At 40.5% G+C, this 20,345-nt stretch overlaps 1 protein-coding gene across 3 annotated transcripts in view; it reads left to right on the top strand.

Moving 5' to 3' along the window:
• The window catches only part of LOC129746143 (uncharacterized), a 123,421-nt gene that overhangs the window by 68,164 nt on the left and 34,912 nt on the right, over positions 1-20,345 (top strand). For all 3 annotated transcript variants that reach the window (XM_055739645.1, XM_055739644.1, XM_055739646.1), the window contains exons 13-14: positions 10,764-11,252; positions 19,303-20,302. In XM_055739645.1, coding sequence (XP_055595620.1) covers positions 10,764-11,252; positions 19,303-20,302 — 1,489 coding nt within the window. The remainder of the gene's footprint in view (positions 1-10,763; positions 11,253-19,302; positions 20,303-20,345) is intronic.

Here is a 20,345-nt window from a genome sequence, read left to right as displayed (position 1 = left end):
ATTTTAACTGCATTCTAGGCAAGTGAGCAATCATGTTTATCGAAGGAAAATCTTAACTGCACAGTACAGGAAGTCTACAATCTTGAGAAAACTAGTCAACCATGCCTTAGGGGCCAGTATCGGGTACATTTACACTGCACGTGAAATCTACCTGCAGCGGAGATGGGTCAGTTTCAGTTAATCCGATTCATTTTTGCATCCCATTTATGACTAGAAAAGATTTTGTACAGCTCGTAACGCTCTTTATACGAAGGTGGTCAAAATCACAGAAAAATCTAAACTGACCATTAACATTTTGTAGAATTTCGCAAAAAAAAATGACCTGTGCTAATTTCCAACTCAATCAAACTTGATTTTAGGTTTCCTCACAGCGCTCAAAGTTTCGATTTTTATACCTTCAAAACTCACCAAAAGAACAACTAAAGTAAATCGGAAAAATCGAAATTTTAATTAAAAGTCTAAGTGAATTAAAAAAGCATAAAACTTCAAAATCTGGTGTAATCTAAAGAGAGAAAAAAATTGATCAAAAATCGTCCTTCAAATTTCAAAAACCACCAAAGGCGATCCAGAAAATCGTAGTTTTGATTTTGATGCTAAATAAAATAGAAGTACATTTTTGGTAAAAAATCAAGTTTCTGGAACTTCTTTCGGTAAATTGGCCGTTCTCGGAAAACCGACTAAGTTCCAGAAAGTCGATTTATAATTTTTTTTTAATAACATCAAGGCAGTTGTGTTGGTCCATCTACAAAATGTATATGATCTGTTTTAAAAATTCGATCATGATATTTTTCCCGTACCCTACCCTGTACATACCTAATATTGGGCTATCTGGAACTTTACTGTTCTTTCAGATCGTAGCAGTGTCCGATTTGTCGGTCGCTTAGGCCGATGACATTGTGAGAGCGAATTAGCGAACGCTGTCAATGCGAACCCGAGGGGCGGAACTTATTGACATCTGCTTTGTCGCATTTAGTATGTCAGGTTTAAGCGATTCACATATATTTCCATCAAATGTGGTTGGCCGCATTAATTTGTATTTGCCGGTCTGCATCGCATCGCGTGCACTATGTCATCGGCCTTACTGACTGGCTCGCATACACCCCAGACAACCAGAAGTCGTGTTTTATTTTACAGATTATATCGAAAAGAATGTTATTTAAACACATTTTCGTATATCTGCACCTACAATGTGCGGCTCAGGCATATTCTTTATCGTATTTAAATGCACAGCATGATTTAATTACGACAATCCGTATATCTGCATCTACAATGCACTATGGGGTTTGAGGCGGCAAAAAGTGAAAAACTGAACTTTATTGGATCGCTTTTTTATTTTTACTAATTAATAGCTTAATATTTAACTAAGATATTCCCAGTTTTTCAACTCATTATCTTGAATACTGAACGCACCACAGACATCAGACTTTCAAAAATTGAAAATTTTTTATGATGAATAAAAAATTTAAATCACATATATTTCAATGGAAAACATTTTTTTCTTGAATTCAAAGGACACCATATGAAAGCTTATATTAAAAGCTATCATTTGAACCATTCAAAATTTTTACACACTAAATTGATCTATGATAAACATGGATAAATAATAATTTTTTTCAAAAGTCAAAAACTTTAAAGCCTTGCCAAAAAAAATCCCCACATTTCCCCATACTCTTTTCACTATCAAGATCTATTTTGAAGTCCTAAAAATACAATGAAAGAGATTCCAGGCACCTTAAAGCACCGTTTTTGAGTTATAGTCAAATAAAGCTTAAAATATCAGGCAAATGGGTAATTTTTACTAATCAATGAGTATAAATTCAACAAAGTTGATGTTGGTTTGTCAAATAAAATGTTTTTCATGATTGATCAATCATTTCACACATTTTTCTCTTGAGTTTCATGAAATGTCTTGATGTTATTTATCATTTAATGATCAATTAGTCCAAAACCCGGTTTTCAAAAGAAATAAAAAGTAGGGTCAAAAATAACACCAAGCATCGTACTTTAAAAGTTATTTATACAAAATTTTTGATAGAATTTATTTTAAGTTAGTTAAAATAGTAATTTTCATACAAAATTTTCAAAACTAACAAACTGGTCCAAAATACCTAATCATACTTTTTGCCGCCTCATTGTATGGAACTGCCCCATAGTGCAATGTGCGGCCCATGCATATTCTTTATCGTATTTAAATACATTACATGATTTTATTACGACAACACAACCAAAATCAAGAATATGTGTGCTAATATACCTATATGGCCTCCAAAATGATACGTATACACTGGTTTTGCTGCATTATATACGTATATTTGCACGTATATTTGGGTTGCAAATTCGAAATAACCACCAAATGGTTGTCTGGGACGGTCGTGTCGGATGACCAAGTGTCGGTTTAATCCATACACACATCCCCCTCCTACCGCAAACAAAATATAAAAGAATGATTACAAAAATAGTTATTTTTTAATATACAAAACATGAGAATAAAAGTAAGAAAAATTTAAAAGTGAAATCTTTAAAAAACAACACTTAATTTGTAAATTGGGCTACGATTGTCTTAAGCCTTATCAACTGATCACTCTGACATGACACTTAGAACAAAATTTCGTTCAAATGTTGTCTGAAAGCCTCCTACCGTCGACATTGCGCGGCAGCAATTCGAGCATAGAAATTTGACTCAAGAGCAAGGACTACGACCTGTTCAGTCCGTTCGAGTAGTCTGAACTGATTGATATTTATCAAATATCTGGTTTAATTTTCCAGCCGTACTACAAAATCGATCGAAGCGCCTCTGGTATCGACATTGTTCGTTAATTTTTCGAGCAGCCAAAAATCGAAATCGAATGTCCAGTCAGTCTGGTCAGGGCTTTATCTCCCGAATGATTGTTTACATTTTGCTTGATTGTTGTTGACGTCTTATGAACATTTAAACTGTGATATAATGTAATGATAACATGTTTGTACTCTGTGTTAAATTGAGATGAATTAGGAAATCTATCATCTCTTCAACATGAATTTCAAACTGTAAGCTAAAGAAACTCCAAAATGTAATGTGAACATAGTATTCGAATGCTGAACTTCATTGGAAGGTGGATTTTAGCTATAGGATTCCCATTTACGCCTTGAATATCACAGAGCTCATTAGCAATCACACGACAATTGATCGGCAGATTTTGATCCTTTCCATTTTCTAGCAGTTTCAGAACTGAATCTCTGAGTCTGCCTTGCTGGCTTCTACAATATCTTGCTATACTAAAGCAGAAGTGTCAGCTGATTGTGGGACGATCTCGCGAACTAGTATCTCTTCTGACTGGTCAAACGAAATCGCCTTTTGAACTGACAACCGCGACAAGATAGCTGCCACATTCTTTTTTCCCGACATGAATACTACTTTGTAGTCAAAGACCTGGAGGCTCAATACCCATCTCTCTATACGCGCACATGGTTTTAAACGCTGGTTTAACAGGAAACTGAGAGCTTTACAGTCCGTGTAGATATCAAATGTTTCTCCAGAAGATAATATTGGAAGCGCTCCACGCCCCACACAATGGCTAGAGCCTCTTTCTCCGTTTGGCAATAGCGCCGTTCTGTGTCAGTTATAGATTTAAAGGCAAAACTGATCACAAGGTGATTACCAACATATACAATCTGGATCTAAATAGCCCCTAAACCGTGTGGGCTGGCGTCAGTAATTATTGCTGTATTATCTTTAACTAGATAAAATTCCAGATACTAAATTGCTATCTCTTTTATCTGCTCTTTTAACTTCCTGAGTGGTTCCTAAAGCTTCAATCTCCGAAAAGGATAAATCTTCAAGGAGGGCTCTTCTGCGAACCACCCTTCAACTACCGCGTCATTCAGATAAATATCGCTCAAAATGGAACTAACTTCAGTACCATATTTTTCAAATCCGCACTGGAAAACCTGTTGTTTCAGCCTTATCACAAGTCCAGCAAAGCGTTCTCCTACCATTTGTTTCATCAGTTGAAGTTTTCATCTCTGATGTACTCTGGTGTCGAGGTTCGAAAAACTCATCTAGCTTTTCGATAGCACAATCATACCATCTAGGCTCCAATGTTTCCAGCGGCACGTGATTGTTATTGTAATTTTAATCTTGAACACGACTGGCAGGGCTGGACCACCCAAGTGCAGGAGTTTTGCTCTCTTCTGAAACTGGTCAGTGACGTCATAGGCAGCGAAGTAACATTCGAGCCCCTCCTTCCACGTCTTCCATTCCTTTGAGATCTTCCCAGCTTTGATTTGGTCGCATCGAAAAGCTGTAACTAGTCAAGAATCTTGCATCTGAAACAAGATTAGAAGACAATTTTAATTGAAAAAATTCCAGTGTTCAATTGTAGTGATGTTCCCAATCAGTTCTAGCTTTCCGATCTGTTCCGGAGAAATTCCAAAGATTTTTGCCATCTACCCGGGAAAGTCCGAACGACCTCCGCCACAATTGCTTCCAAGAAAAATCCTTAAAATTTCTGCCTACTCCAGGAAAACTCTTACGAATTTCTGCCTCATTCAGAGTAACTAATGCAGAGCCCCTTTTCCTTCTTATTCTTCATTTTTACGTTCAAGATACTCAAATCGCATCATCACTTTTTTCCCAAATCACAACTTTCTCTCCTTTCTTTTTATCGCCATTTAATGTGTTTTCACTTCGTTCCACTGAGTAACTTACCATTTTAACTTCCGAAAGCTTCAAATGTTGGATTCAGAATCCTCGTCGACAAGTTGTTGTATCGAGTCGTCCGCTTCCGTACAATGAATGCCGTTCTCGAGGTGGATTCCCCACCGCGTGTCCGTATGTCAAACTGTCTGCCAGTCTAGTCCCATATTCTACATCGTTGGATGCAAGGTTGCCAAATATCATTGAAGGGTCATGTATGGTGTAAATGCCATATACTATTGTGCGTTTAGATAAAAATTTTACAAACGTCGTTGGTGAACTGGCATCGTGACTGACTTCCGACCAAAACATTTTGAGTCGTTTTATTTAAGCGTGCGCCAAGAAATTTTCTGTTTTCAAATTCACATAAAATCAACGTTGCCACAAATTCATTTGAATCGTTTGTGTATCTCATTCTTGCCCGTAACAGCAACAAAAAAACATTTCCACCCCGGCAGAGGGTGGTGGTTTGTACAAAATATTTCGATCCCGACCGATTTTACTCAAACCGTTTGGGCGCTCATACAAGCAGTGCTATACACGATGCAAATCGTGTTCACAGCGACAAAATTTCATCGGTTTTCATCGCATTTGTACCAATGTTGTGTAGTCTGTCGCCCGCTTAATGTATGTAGAGATACTCTGGTGGATACAACTTTATGTGTGGCAACTTCACATATAATACACTGTTATTTTTTTAACACAACTGTCAAAAATTCGGAAGTAAGTTCGGGATCGGAAGTCCGGACTTCCGAAGTAAAATTTAGTGCTGGCGCTATAATACACGCTTCGTTATACATTCTATGTATATTCTATCTTAATCTACTTTTCAATCTTCTTCATTATGAATTTTTTGAGACTCCGAAACTAGCTCACAATACGCTTTCTGCTTTCAAATTTTTTTCTAAATTCACTTGAAATTTAAAAACAATCTGTTCAATATGTTTTCTCAACAAGCTTCATATTTTCATTTCATCCCAAGCTGTCATTTCAACAAGTTTAGGCTGTCTGCTCAACTCGCCATTCAACACGCTTGTAATTTCAATCAAAAGTTTTATAAGAAACTCTCAGCGTATTTTAAAAAACACATTTCATGCTTGTTTTATTAAGTTCAAACTTTCGCTTCGTCACAATTGCAAGCTGTTCTTCCAACATTCTCGAAATTTTCATGCCCTCCTCAAAACTCGCCTGGTTGTTCCTTCTTTCAAGCTTTCATCTCAACCCTATTGATTATTCTTATCAAAACGCTCAAGCTGTCCATTCTACTCCTCTCAGTTCACTTCAGTTGAAATTTCAAACTGTCTTCTCAACTCTATTGAAAAGGTTTTTCAAACCCCTTGAGTATCCATCCACTCTAAGGTGTTTTTCTAAATCGTTTCACGATATATTTCACCAAATTGTCCTCACAAATCATTCTAAGCTGATTTTTTTTGTTAAAATTTCGTGAAGCTGTCCTCACAATCCGCTTGAGTTTTATTTCTTGTCAAGCTGTCCTCTTAATTAGCTTCATAGTGGTTTCTCCCAATCTGTTTAAACTCGCTCGCTCAACTCGCTCATTGATGTTTTCAATTTATTTCAAGCTGTCCTCTCAACCCGTTTGATCACCAAACTGTCCTCTCAACTCGTTTATTGGTGTTTTTTTAAATTATTTCATGCTGTCCTCTCATCCCGCTTGATCACCCAGCTGTCCTCTGCTGATTTAATTTAAAATCAATTTACCTGTTTTTATGTTTTATTTCCTGTTCTCTCTATTCTTCATTGAGATCCGGTTAATCTATACACACAACTATAAATCTTTCTTTTCCAAAACCTAAACATCTGTCCGACAGTCCTTTTTACACTCTAGGCAGATTGTTCAATGGTTTACAATATATTGCCAGAATATCCAAGAAAAGAATGTTCTTTAATTTGATTACCAAGATGATAATCCCCGATTAAGGATGCTGCTCACTCAACTGCACCAGGGGCTTCTGAGCTTGGGTCTTGAACTATCGTTAAACTATCCTTCAAAAGGAAAAGATCATACTTAGCCATATATCTCCTTTTTACGAGTAGAGGCCTGATTTCTCTAGTAATGAGTCAAGATCCTACCATTACTCGTAATGACTAGAGGTACACACACAAACCTCTCTTTTTGACAACTCGAGATCTGGATTTTCCTCGTCAGGACTCGACATTGACACGCGGACCCCTCCTATAAACACTTTGGTTCTGACCTCTTCTGGTGATGATTCGGGGTTTCATACCAATTTCTCCTTCAGGCGATTCGAGGACCGACATCACAAAGACTCGAGGGTTGTCACTTATTTCCTCGTCTAAATGCAGCTTATCCTTGGACTCGCGCCTGTTAACCCCTTTTTTATTAGTTTATCACCCAGGTGGTAATTTTTTTTTACGGATTGCATTCCAAGGCACGGCGAGTCACCGCGTCTCTTCAGTATGCTACTCTGGGTCCATGGGTGCAATCAGTCGACTCTTGATACTATGTACCCCTACGCCATGAAGTTTTCCTGGGGCCTCTGGCTATAATTCCCATCCGGAACTGCAACGAAGGCTGTACCCGTGATGGGAGACCAAATCCGGACTTCTGCACTCATCATCGGTTTACTCGATTTCAAGTCAAAACTCCAGCACTAAGGTCCTTTCCTCTGACGACTCGGGGTCCGGCCTTTACTCGTCACTTAGTTCTCGCTTAGTTACCACGTCTATCGTGCACTTCGCCTCTGTTCGAGACAACTGCTAGAGACCAATGACCTCTCCTCTTACTACTTGAGGTCTTGGCTCCATTTGGTTCGTGGCCCTCTCCTCTTTGCCCGTCCGTGTGCCGATCGAGAGCAGCTTATCCTATACTCGCACCTGTCACAGCACACATCCGGGGCTTTACGAAACTACTTGGATGGTTCCCGGCGGAGACGTCATCCTACACCGACTCGAGTGACTCAGCCGCCGACGGCGTGAATTCACTCTATCCGAGAGTATTCCACGGCGTGAATACTCTTCTCCCTACGAGTTCGACTGCTAAGAAGGTCAAGTCTTATCCTCGCAGTTTCCGTCGAAGGAAGCGCGTTCTACTCGGACACTTCATGGCGATGGAGGTATCCTACACACGTACGCGACGTACCAAGCCGCTCGACATACGCAGAAGATAAAGTCTTGCTTTTGCATGCTACTTTATTCTACTCAGATGCTTTCCCACGAAGGAGTCATCCTACATCGGTCGCGTACTGGTGCTGATTCCAACTCCTTTGCAAGGCAGTTATGATCCTGGTGAACCCATCACTGACCACGCGCCAAGTAATGGAATCCTCACACATCCTCCGCAAGATGTTGTCGGCTGTCTTGTTGGGTCCACAGGCGGCAAGCATGCTAATGCGTACTCCTTCAAACCTAGGACAGTTGAACATGAATCTTCCGTGACTAATCAAGAACTGCGTCATGCAAAAATCCACCTATCCGTGTTTCCGTTCCATTCTAAATCCAACGTTAGGGATCAAGTGATGGGTTCACCGGCCACGTTCCGAACTTTCCCACTGGTGCTGCCAGTTGGACATCGAGGCCACTCTTGCATGTTTCTGCACATCGGGCATGTCCCTGTGCTCGTAGCAGAAGATATCTTCCTCCTTCCAGATCGGCATGAGCCCCACACCAACATCAGCTGCTACCGAGAATACTGTTCGGTATACGCTGATAACCCGCAGATTCATCAGCCGCTGCACGCTGCAAAGCTTCTGCAGATTACACTGCCTGCTCAAGGCTGCCTCAGATTGGACGAGGTCACGCTCGCCAGGACCCTCCTTCTGCTGCAACGGACAACTGAGTTGTTCGACATGGCCCGCGAGAGGGCTGCCACCGCCATCTTTAGCAGGCGCAATCGACATGGCTCGTGAAACTCAGCCGATCGTCGATAATCACCACCAAGTACTTAACCGCACGCTTGGACTCAATAGTGCACGGTCCAGCTTCAATCGTCCCTGTTTGTGCTGATATCAGGTTTTAGATAAGCACAATCTCGGTCTTGTGGTGAGCCAGACGCAAGCTCTTGGAGCGCTTCCAACTTTCCACTTGCTCGATCGCTACTGTGGCTAGTAGCTGGACTTCTTCTGTTGATGGGCCCGATGCCAGGAGAACCACGTCGTCGGCGAATCCCACAAGTCTCACTCCCGTGGAAAGACACAGTCTCAGCAGTTCGTCGTAGACGATTTTCTACAACACTAGGCCAAGTATCGATCATTGTGGAATCTCTGCCAAGACGCTCAATGTTTCTAATCATTCCCTGGCCATATTCTGTAGTTGGCGATTACGGAAATAACACTCGACCATCCTACAGATAGATATATGCCGGAAACCTCATTTGAATGAGCAACGACACAATTGCTGCCTAACTGACGCCTAACTCACCGTGAAACCTCACTCAAGGTCGTTCAGCGCTGTACTTCTTCAGAAAGGCATTTCCTATAAGCACCTTCAGCAATTTTTTCTTGTAGGTTATCTGACACGATCCTCACGAAATTATACCTATGTATACGGATCAAAGTTTTTCTCACGTTGGCAGCAATTATCGTTGCTATGGTTCCTGCATACAACAACTAAGATTGCTATGATTTATGCATCATGGGTTAATCTACTACGGCATGGTTCGAAATTTGTATGGTATGTTCTCAAAATTATGAAAATAAGTAATTCCAACCAATTTGGTAGTGCTGATTATATTTCATGTCAACATCAACCCTTGTTTTCGCTAATAACAATTTGAAAAGCATGATATTTGTTTAGGAAGCTTGACCTGCATATTGTTGCCAATAATGTACGTAAATAGAGTTGCGCAAATGAGTAACGCAAAATCGTAGTAGCAGTATTAATTGATTATAAACAAAGAAACAAGAGCTCCAGAAAGGAAAAATAATCCTTGCATACCATCCACAGTAACAGAGAACAATGATACGAAACAGAAGACATACAAGAAACCAAAGATTATATTTTAGGAAGTAGTAAAAAATTTACCAGCCGAATGTGTCCAATTCGCTTGCGTCGCAGCCGTCTTAACGAAACACGTGTGGATTTTATTAGGGCAGCATGTCAGCTGCACCCTGCAGTATCAATTAGTGTAACGCGTCATATTGAAAAAAAAAACTTAAATTGCAACCAAATCGAAAAAAAATCATAAACAATTTTAATCATCGATGTCGTGCTAGCTTTTTATCCAATTGAATCCATACATACAAACAAATGAACAAAAAAAAACAAAATAGATAGTATCAACCAATACAAAAAATGTACAACAAACAGAACAAAAAAAAAGCAAACAAAAATAGTTACAGCGTGAAAAACAATTAAGATTGAGACTAGTTTTGAAAACCTTGATGTGAAACTTCTTCCGTTCAAAAGTGAAACCAAACAGTAAAAAAAACAAACGTGCGAAAATCGAAGGCCAAATTATACGTCAACAAATTTTAAAGTGAAACTAGTGAAAAGAGATAAAAAATCGCACTTCTTTCCCGGGCATCACAGATCGAACACTGACTCACTCTCACACTCACTTAGAATTTTAAGTGCTGAAGCGTGAAAATAAAAGTCTATTTTGTCTAAAAATTAAACGCTTGTTGGTTTTTATTGCTGCAAAAGTGGACGGCCTAGTCGAGAGAATGATTGGATTTATTTTGGTTACGATTGTTGTTTCTTTCTTTTGTGATACTAAATTTTAAAAGTGGGTTCATTGGATTGAATGATGATTGCCTGGGTTCAAAATGGCGGTTTTTCCGGTTTGCTTTGTTCTCGGACTTGAAAGCTAGGTTAGGGATCGCTAGGCTGGACTAGGCAGGCTTTGACTAGTATGACCGACAAGCGTTCAATTTTTTTTACTCCCTTCAACACATACATACCCATTCTTCTCTAACACACAAACACAAAATTACACGCACATTTTCATGATCCCGTAGGAAACCGGATACAGATAGAGACAAAGAAAAAGAGAGAGAGAGAGACACCTACAGTAGACAGAGGCTGTTAGATTGATAGTAGAGAACTCTTTATCATTATTTCTTTCTTTTCCCTTTTCCTATCTCTTCCTTCTCTAAATCATCTTTACTAGTTGAGGTCGAGTAAGGTCCCCCGGCAGGTTGAGGAGTTGATCGACGAAAAATGTAGGAGCTTGAACAAATCGGGTGGCGTTCCGAAGGGAAGTGCTCTGCACCTTGCGCAGTGGATGAAGGGTCAGCTAGACAAACAGGTGGTCGAGTCGGATCCCATCGATTCGGATCCAGAGCAAACCATCGAAGAGTGGTCCATCGAGCAGGTGGCCAATCGATCGAAAGAGCTGAAGCTGGTAGATAAGGATGGAAATCTGTGTGCCACCCAACCGGCCATTTCTCCTACCGGTGGAGGATGTTTGATGAATGGGGGCATAGGGTTGGGTTTAGATGGAGGAGGAAGTGGTTCTCTGGGGGGTTCCAACTCGAAACTGGGAGATGCTGGAGCTGGAAGTACTGCTGGAGGCGATGCGCTGCTCGAGGATGGTTCCACCTACGATGGAGACGATGACAATAGAAGCGTGTCGAAGAGCACCACATCAGATAGCCAGGTAAGATGGAAAAGTATTAAATTTTTGTTTGCAGGTGAAAAATGTCAAGCTGTTTTGCAACAACATTTAAAGAGTCAGTTATAAAATGAATGTTCTTTTTTTATTTGAAAAATAATAAATTTTTTACAATGCGGTCCCACGTTCGTTTGCGATGTTTGTTCTAGCATGAGGAACCGTGAGAATCAGTCATTACACGCTGCACGAGAGCTGGCGTCTTTTTCAAGCCAAACGGCATGCTAATAAACTGAGGAAAGAATTTTTACAGGCTGTTCTTCATATCGATGCAAATCAGACTTCAGATTCAATATGATAAAATACAATTAAGATTGTTGAGGAATTTTAATGAGACAAACACGTTAAGTTTGAAATGCGGTTGGGAAGTCCCAGTCTATTATATGTAGCCAGACGCAGAATAGATCTCATCCCTCATACCCTTGTGAATAGCTTTCATGAATATGCCTATATCCTTTTTGACAAACGGATGCCATTTGCCTTTTAAGAGCTTCATATACTTTTCGATTTTTCGGAATATCGAATACCTGCAGCTTTTTCAGAGTAATACCTCTCACTCTTTCGGTGTAATAAATCTTTTGCATGCGCTTTCAAGGCATCATTTACCTCTCGACCTTTCATGGCACAATGTTCTTGCCTTTTTGCGTTATCGAATATGTCATACTCATTCGAATAACTCATGACTCATTCTGGGTAGAAAATATCTCTTTATTCTGACGGGCGTACAATGTTCCTCAGCCCTGGAAGGATCGCTAAAGTTTGGTTCAAATGATTTACCTTATCTATAATATGTAGATGTTTTTTTTCTCCGTCATAGATATGCTTACATTTTTATGTCATTTACGAGCCTGGAGTCACGGCTGGCCCTCACGATTTTTGAATATTCGCACAACTGACTTCATCAACTGTTATATCAATATCTAACATCGTTAATATTGAAGACTCTGTCATAACAGCATAGTCAGCAATCTGTAATAGTCATGAGAGCCAGAGGCATACTGAGGCTCCCACAGCTCGCCAACCAATTGCAATGGTCTATGAAAATGTTAGTCCTTCAACCCAGCAAATATTTTTGAAGTTAAATTTCTCAACTAACTTTGTTATACGATTCATATATAACATACATTATTAAATCATCGCATAAAACTCGAAACCAGCATTAACCAACTAAAGTGGAGGCAATATACATACATATTTTTAACTTCTGGCTAAAATGATAAGACTTATACAAATTGGACAATATTCAACATCTTATTCGTACATCCAGAAAGTATGCGAGAGCACGCAAGTCTTGCTCTCAATGCATGGAAACCGTTGTCAGCTACAATATTTGCTGCTTCTCTCATTTTACAATTTTTTCAAATAAGCCATCTGAAAGGCCTGAATTGAAGGCCTGTTATATCGTGTCTAATTCGAGAGATCACGATGGATTGAATCTCTAATAGATTGGGGATGACCTAGCTTGGACTAGTGAACAATACACAATTTAAGTAGACTTCATCACGTACCAGAAGGCAGACAAGCTTTCATCTATATTAGTGTCCTGGTTCTTGAGCTATGGGACTACTTAGTGACTGTTTATGTGACTGTAGAAAGTGGAAGAAAACCATAAGAAGTAGGTTGTGCTACGTAGCTACATGCTATGTCACTCTTCATTCGACCTAGCCCCCAATACCTACCTACCTACCTAAGGGTCCAGCGCCGATTGACCGACGCATAGGGCTGAGATAAAAGATCTCCACTGCTGGCGATCCGGAGCCAGCGTTTTCACTTGCTGCCAGCCAAGGTTCTCGTCAACAGTGCGGATTTCAGCGGCTAGACTCCGCCGCCACGAGCTTTTGGGCCTGCCTCTTCTTCGATGCCCATTTGGATTCCAGTCAAGCGCCTCTCTGCAAATCTCGTTTTCCCAATGCTTCAGAGAAAATGATACAACTGCACATTCAAGGGCGGACAGTTGGTGTCACACCAAAAAGCAACAGATCGATGTCGTCTTGACCTGTGATAATACTGAAAAGTTTAAGGTCATCAGCATAAGGCCGATGACATAGTGAGTGCGATGCGATGCGAATTGGCGGAAAATTTACGGACGCAGCCTATGCGAACTCGAGCGGCGGAACAAATTGACATCTCCTTCGCCGCGTTGAGTATGTCAGGTTTAAGCGATTCACATACATTTTCATCAAATGTGGTTCACCGCATTGAATCGCATTCACCGCATCGCATCGCATCGTATTCACTATGTCATCGGCCTAAGCGAGTTTTGGACCGTCGAGGAGAGAAAGTACTTCGTTGAAATAGGCAACAAAAATTATGGGCCCCAAATGGCTTCCTTGAACTGCCTTGAGAAGTGATTTCCAGTTTGAACAGATAGTTTTGTTCCGTTAAGTAGCTTAGAAACCACTCAAATATGGATCTACAGAAGGCTAAGCGTTCGAGCTTAGCGATTGCAATATCGTGGTTCACTTTATCGAAGGCAGCAGAAAGATCGATAAGGATGGCATCAGTTTTGGTCTTCATAGCAAAACTATCTTGCACAAAGGTTGTGAAGGTCAATAAATTAGTAGTAGTGGTTCTTTTTGGCATAAACCCGTGCTGATCGTTGTAGAAGTACTGTTAGCAGGACGAGAAGATGGGATCCAGAACAACAAATTCGAACAGTTGGGCAATACCACATAGAGCTTAAATTCCGCGATAGTTGTTCACATCCTTTTTATCACCCTTTTAGGACCAGGGAACTTGTAAACTTTTTTTCAATGTGCGGGGAATATTGCCACGCCCAGCGAAGCTCGAAAAATATTCTAATAGGCTCCAACAAATGTGGTATAAAACGTTTAATAAAGATGGCAGCAAGAAGGAAGAGTTTTAAAGCTTGGCTTTTGCTTTTTAAAATAGCTGCATCGTCAAATGGAATACAAATTACGGAGGAATCAAGAGGTGAGAAACTTCTTACAGCCATATTCAGTTCCTCTGGAGAAATGGACCCATATATAAAAATGCCGGAGAACTTCTCGACAAAAGATTAAAAATTTCGTGATCACTGTTCGCCGTATGGTCGTCCAAGAACATTTGAAGCAGAAGCCCTGATTCCTTACGCTGATTTTTAACGTATTTCCAAAAAGATTTAGGATTTGTTTCGAAATTGCGCTGAAGTCGATGTAGATAGCTCGATAGCAACACTTACTGTTTTTTTTTTGTAGGCTGAGTTCAGTTTACGGTACTCATCCTTAGTGTGGGAGGACTTGTGCTTGTTGTAGATTCGAAGCGCACAATTCTTATCCGGCTTCAGGTGCTACGCTCCGTTTTGGCCCATGGCGGTCGATTCTGTAGTTGAGTATGTTCGAAAGAGTCACAGTTGCTGCACGGATCAGAGAGATCGAACTCATCTTGCTATACGATGGAATCCAGGACAAAAGGAATAGCTTTCAAGTCAACGTTCTTGAAGTCTTGGTAGAAGGACGCTGTTTCCTGAACCGGAGCATTAGATCTGGTGACATCGAATGAGACCATTAAGGCTGGGTGATGAAGAACTATTTTAACGAAGGGAGGGGGGAAGGGAATTCCCAAACCCTTCTATAACAAAGTAGAGGTCGAGCATACGGCCGTTTTCGTTTTCAAAGCTGTTGATCTGAAGTAGAGTCGCGGTACTCAAAGCGTCTAGAAAAATGTTGGAAGACGCGCAGGCTGCAGAACCCCTTCAGCACAGACAAACTCAGGGCACGGAACGACTGTTGTCACTGGCAGAAAACAGCGCAATTGACTCGAAGAGCTCAGGGGTGTCCGTAAATCCTGATACGTTGCGTCCCGGTGCTGAAAGTTAAGTAGATGTAGCCAAGCCTGGATAATTTTGGGGGGTTTGATCTGTTTTGGATCGGAAACTGGATACGCGAGGAAGATGTTTTCATCGTAACCGGGTACTTGTCTATAAGAGTGGTCTGGAGAGCCCCTCGCCTCCAAAGAACTTAAAGCCAGAACGACTGACCACGCAGGAAGGCGCAGGAGACAGAGCGACTGAATCGAAGGACTCCAGGGTCTCCATATAGTACATATCGTTGTCTTCTGGTGCAGAAACCCAAGAAGTTGTCTAGGTCAGTGGTCGGCAACCTTTTGAGTCAGAAGGGCCGAAAATTACAATTTTTCAAAATTTGTTTGTTCGAAAGAGCCACATTTGATAGTTGTAGTTCTGATGATAAATCTTAAATAACACAGGGTTTTCATACTTTGTCTCCAGCAGCTCTATTTTTTTGAAAACCAAGGGTTGATTCAAATGAGAACTTTCAAATTTTTTTTTCATAAATACTATGACATTTTATTCTGTTTTTCAAACTGAAGCTTCAAAATCAAGAATCAGCATGTTCCAAAATCACAATTGACTCTTCATGCTGTTCTTTGCCCTCATTCAGTTTAAAATGAAAGTTTCATGAAATTTTAGAGCATGTCAGGTCGAAAGTTCCAATTTATACAGTTCTATGATATGGCACATCTTACCCATCGGCAGATCATGGGACTCAAACCCAAAACTCACTGCCAATACTGAAATCCAGATACAAACCGCATGGTAATCTTAACCAAATTTACACCACACTAGCGTCGCTTAATCTCCAGCACTTCACATTGAACCAAATGATTGAACATTTCCAGTCCGCAAACTTCTGTCACTCTACTTAGTATATTTCACTTAACTTTCTTCCTACCTCGTTCGCTCCTACGATAGCCCATTTTGAATTATCTTATTCATTCACTTAATTTCATCGTTATTTGCAACCTTAACCACCATCCCCCGCTAACACTTGATTGGCCCTTTTCCATAATCTTCAAATCTCAGCGCTTGCTGTGATTTTTCCAATTTGTTTTTCTATGTGTCACCACCATCACCAAATTAATTATCGATCATCAGTGTAAACTTACATCGATGACTCTCCATCGGAGAGAAAAAAAACGCACAACAATAAGGGTATATACGGACGATAGTATTGGCGAAAAATTGGCCTCAGCCATAACCTCAAACTTTGATTTGCTGGCGGCCTCACCAGTGATGCAGGTGCGTTATTAAAATCAGTATTTGTTTGTTTTAAACAAATTATAATATTTCTGAATTGATTAAATTTTTTAATTATCAACAACAAAACGTTTAAATTTATTAAAGGAAGTCCCTAAATGGATGAAGGTAAGCCATCTTTTTCTAATGAACTTTTAAGGTGAATTTAAACATCTGAAAGATATTTTCATGTAGTGCTTGGTAGATTAAAAAAAATGTTGTTTCTAACTTCTAAACGAATGTGAAATCATTCACTGTTACAAAAAAAAAGTAAATTAATGAAAGCCCCGTCTAAGTTGACTTTGAAAATAATCGCCTACATGCTCTGATTATTTAAAACATATGCATATAATTCGCTACATCGTTTAAGTATGCGATACAGACAGTTATTTCGTTCAGATAAATGTTGCGTTTAAATCCACATTCGAATAGAAATCTACGGAAATGTTGCAAATTCTCAGTACTTATCAAAAGGTTTTTCAATAACAATGCAATGAAAAAAAATATAATCATTTTCCAAATATCAATGCACTTGGCATCCCTGATCACCCAAACTATCAAAACATGAACATCTGTGTATCGGTTTTGCACAGGGCGAATTTGTCGATATTAGTACCAAAAAATCGCGTTTATCGTGCGCCCTTCTCAAAAATCGATTCTGTTCTTCCATGGTTTGAGGTTAGGGCTGAGGCCTTCTGTTAAAGTGGTGTTCGTGTAGAACTGTCAATATATCCTAATAAGGGTATATACGGACGATAGTATTGACGAAAAATTGGCCTCAGCCATAACCTCAAATTTTGATTTGCTGGCGGCCTCACCAGTGATGCTAGTGAGTTACTAAAATCAGTATTTGCTTGTTTTAAACTAATTATAACATTTCTGAATTGATGAAATTTTTTAACTATCAACAGCTAAACGTTTGAATTCATTACCAATCCATAAATGGATGAAGATAAGCTATCTTTTGCTAATGAATGTTCAAGGTGAATGAAAAACATCTGAAATATATTTTCATGTACTGCTCGGTAGATTAAAAGAGTTGTTTCTAACTTCTAAACGAATGCAAAATCATTCACTGTTACAAACAAGCTTAAGTGAAAGCCCCGTCTTTGTTTAATTTAAAAATAATCGCCTGCATGCTCTGACTATTTTAAACAAATCCACATAATTCGCTTCTTCGCTTAAGTGTGCGATACAGTAAGTTGTTCTTTCGTTCAGATAAATGGTGCGTTTAATTTCACATTCGAATATAAATCTACGAGAAAGTTGCAAATTCTCAGTACACATGAAAAGGTTTTTCAATAACAATGCTTTTAATTGCATCATCATCGTTTTCCAAATATCAATGCACTTGGCAGCCCTGAACACCCAAAAAAAAATCAAAACACGAACATCTGTGTATCACTTTTCCACAGGGCGAATTTGTCGATTTTAGTACCGGAAAATCGCGTTTATCGTGCGCCCTTCTCAAAAATCGATTATGTTCTCTCATGGTTTGAGGTTAGGGCTGAGGCCTTCTGTTAAAGTGGTGTTCGTGTAGAACTGTCAATATATCCTAATAAACAGGCTTCACATGTTTTCTCAAATACTATTTGGTAAGAGCCCAAAGTGTTTCGGTCGGTCTCGCTTGAGGACAATTTGGCTGATTCATCTCCTTCGGTACGATCTGGACTTTATTGGATTTGTACCAAGCCATCGTGTCTTTTGAGAAGTGAACTAATGCCAAACCCTTCAGGCATTCTCGGACGTTAAAAGCTGTATTCATCTTGTCAGTAGTTACGAACGGCTCGGAAAGCATGCCACACTCACATATGGCTGCCAACCTATTGCCTATTTGACGAATTTTTCTATAATAATAATTGATGTCTTCATCTCGTCAACACTTTGACCATCACGAACAATGTAATACTAGTCACTCGGAAGCGTCTTGTAATCAAACTTGCGTAAGGTTTCGTCATCGATGATCACGCACACCGATTTTCCACACAGCTGTTGATCATACAATTTACGAGCTCGTAGTTTGACGGTAGAAGCTTGATTTTGACGGGGTTTCCGGTCCAAAGTGTTGTCCACCGGATCCGGTTTACGCTTAGTTGTTTTTGTCCACGAAGCTGCTACCCTCTACATTCTCCCGAATCAAATTCAAGACCGCTCCAATGCTTACTTCTCCCATTTCCGCCAAATGTCTTAGCAAAAGATTGAGGATAGTACACCATTTTTGAACGACCTTTTTGCACTTTTCCGGGCAAATGTCCTCTTTTTCTCGAACATTATGGAAAATGGAGCTCGCGATACACAGAGTTTCAAGTTAAGCTGTTAACAACAACACTCAGCAGAAATCAGCTTTTTAAACGTCATCCGGAATGAGAAGGGTTGTATCGAAATAGTTATTAGACATAATGGGACACCCTATAAACTGAAAACAAGGCGACAATCGAGTGCACTTGTCGAGAAGCGAAGCATGTTTTACTGACTCGAGGTTCATCTAATCATTGTTTCGACCTTCCTAGGGTACTTCTACTGTTATAATTTTTTTTGTGCAATGCTCAAACCGGGCTTTCCGGAACGGGCTTCAAACCTGCCTAAAATGGCGATAAACAATTGGCCAATAAGCGTAAACCCGGAACAAATATCTTCCGTAAGGAAAAAGGGGTCCTGAAGAGGATAAATTTTCCATTCAGGTTATGTATAATTGCAATACAATTTGCTACTCACGCTTGACCCCTTTTCTTCGTCTTTGCTAATGGCTTGGCAAACAGGTCACACCGTAACCGGGTGCTGGCTCGATGTTCCGGCGGTGAGCGTTATCTTGCTTCCGGCTCCCTCTTTCGCGTTGCGTAGAATTTGATCTGGAAAAGAATTGTTTAAAAATTTAAAGTAAATTTCATACTGATGTTTTAGCAGTCAGTCTGATATTTTGTTTTCCCTGTAAGACTTCTGCACTGACAAATCCGTAGATAACGTCGAAATTACTATTCTCTCATTTTCTTGTATTTCTAACAGATAACCGTCCGATCAAGTCCACTAAGCAATAAGGTAGACACCATCTCCGTTTGTAGGCAATGCCATAAAAACTGCAAAAGCAGAATGAACTCCCCGAGCAGCAATTCACTGACGGTGCAGCACAGCCAAACTTCATCAACGCGATGCTGCGTATCGGCTTCGACGACCGGCAGTAGCCTGAACAAAAGTCCATCCAGTATTTCTTCCACCAGCACCCTCACGATACCCAGCAAATCCCCAACGAAAGGCGACGAGGAAGGTGATTTAACAGCTGCGTCGGTTTCTGCAGAGAGTGGAAGCACTGATCAACCGGACTCAGCGATGAGTTCTCCACATGTTCCACAACCATTAAACATTAGCAACAGCAATTATAAAACCAAGTGCCAAACTCCGTGCCACTGCAAGTGCACACCGAAAGACTTTGAGAAGACTACGATCAGCCCGGACGAGGTGCTACACGAGCGGGTGCGAATACTGAAGAACATCAGCGAGATGAATGCGAACACTACGATGGGTAATACGAATCTCGTGAATGGATTCTCTAGCGGAGAACTGCGAACGAGTCGCTGGGAGCCGCTAGATGACAACAGTAACATCGAAGACTGGTCTCTGATGCTGATTGGACTGGCTCAGATCAATCCGGCGGCTTCGCTGGTACGACTGGATCCGTTCGAGGCCGTTCCGACGATAGCGGTTGTGCCACCAACACCGGACGCCTTGAACAATTCGGCCGCTAAGCATGGGATGTCCCTGAATTGGAGCGACTCGAACAGACTCCAGTTGGGTAACATCAGCGAATCCAACGGACTGGTGGTGGGTGGCGATGGGGATGAGTATTCTCCGGACAATTCACCGGAGGATGAGCTCCCGGAGCCACCGTATCGGGTGCTGAACACCGGCATGAAACGATACGGGACCATGTCTAGTTTGGAACGGGTGCCGTCGGATGAAACCGACGATAAGACGTACAACTCGTCCGAAGATGATGAGGAAGAAAATGGTGAGTAAGATTGAGACAATTTGGTTTATCGTGTACCTTCATT

The sequence above is a fragment of the Uranotaenia lowii genome, chromosome 2 (genome assembly GCF_029784155.1).
Source record: "Uranotaenia lowii strain MFRU-FL chromosome 2, ASM2978415v1, whole genome shotgun sequence".
Taxonomy (NCBI): Eukaryota; Metazoa; Arthropoda; class Insecta; order Diptera; family Culicidae; genus Uranotaenia; species Uranotaenia lowii.
This window is presented reverse-complemented; position numbering and strand designations above follow the sequence as displayed.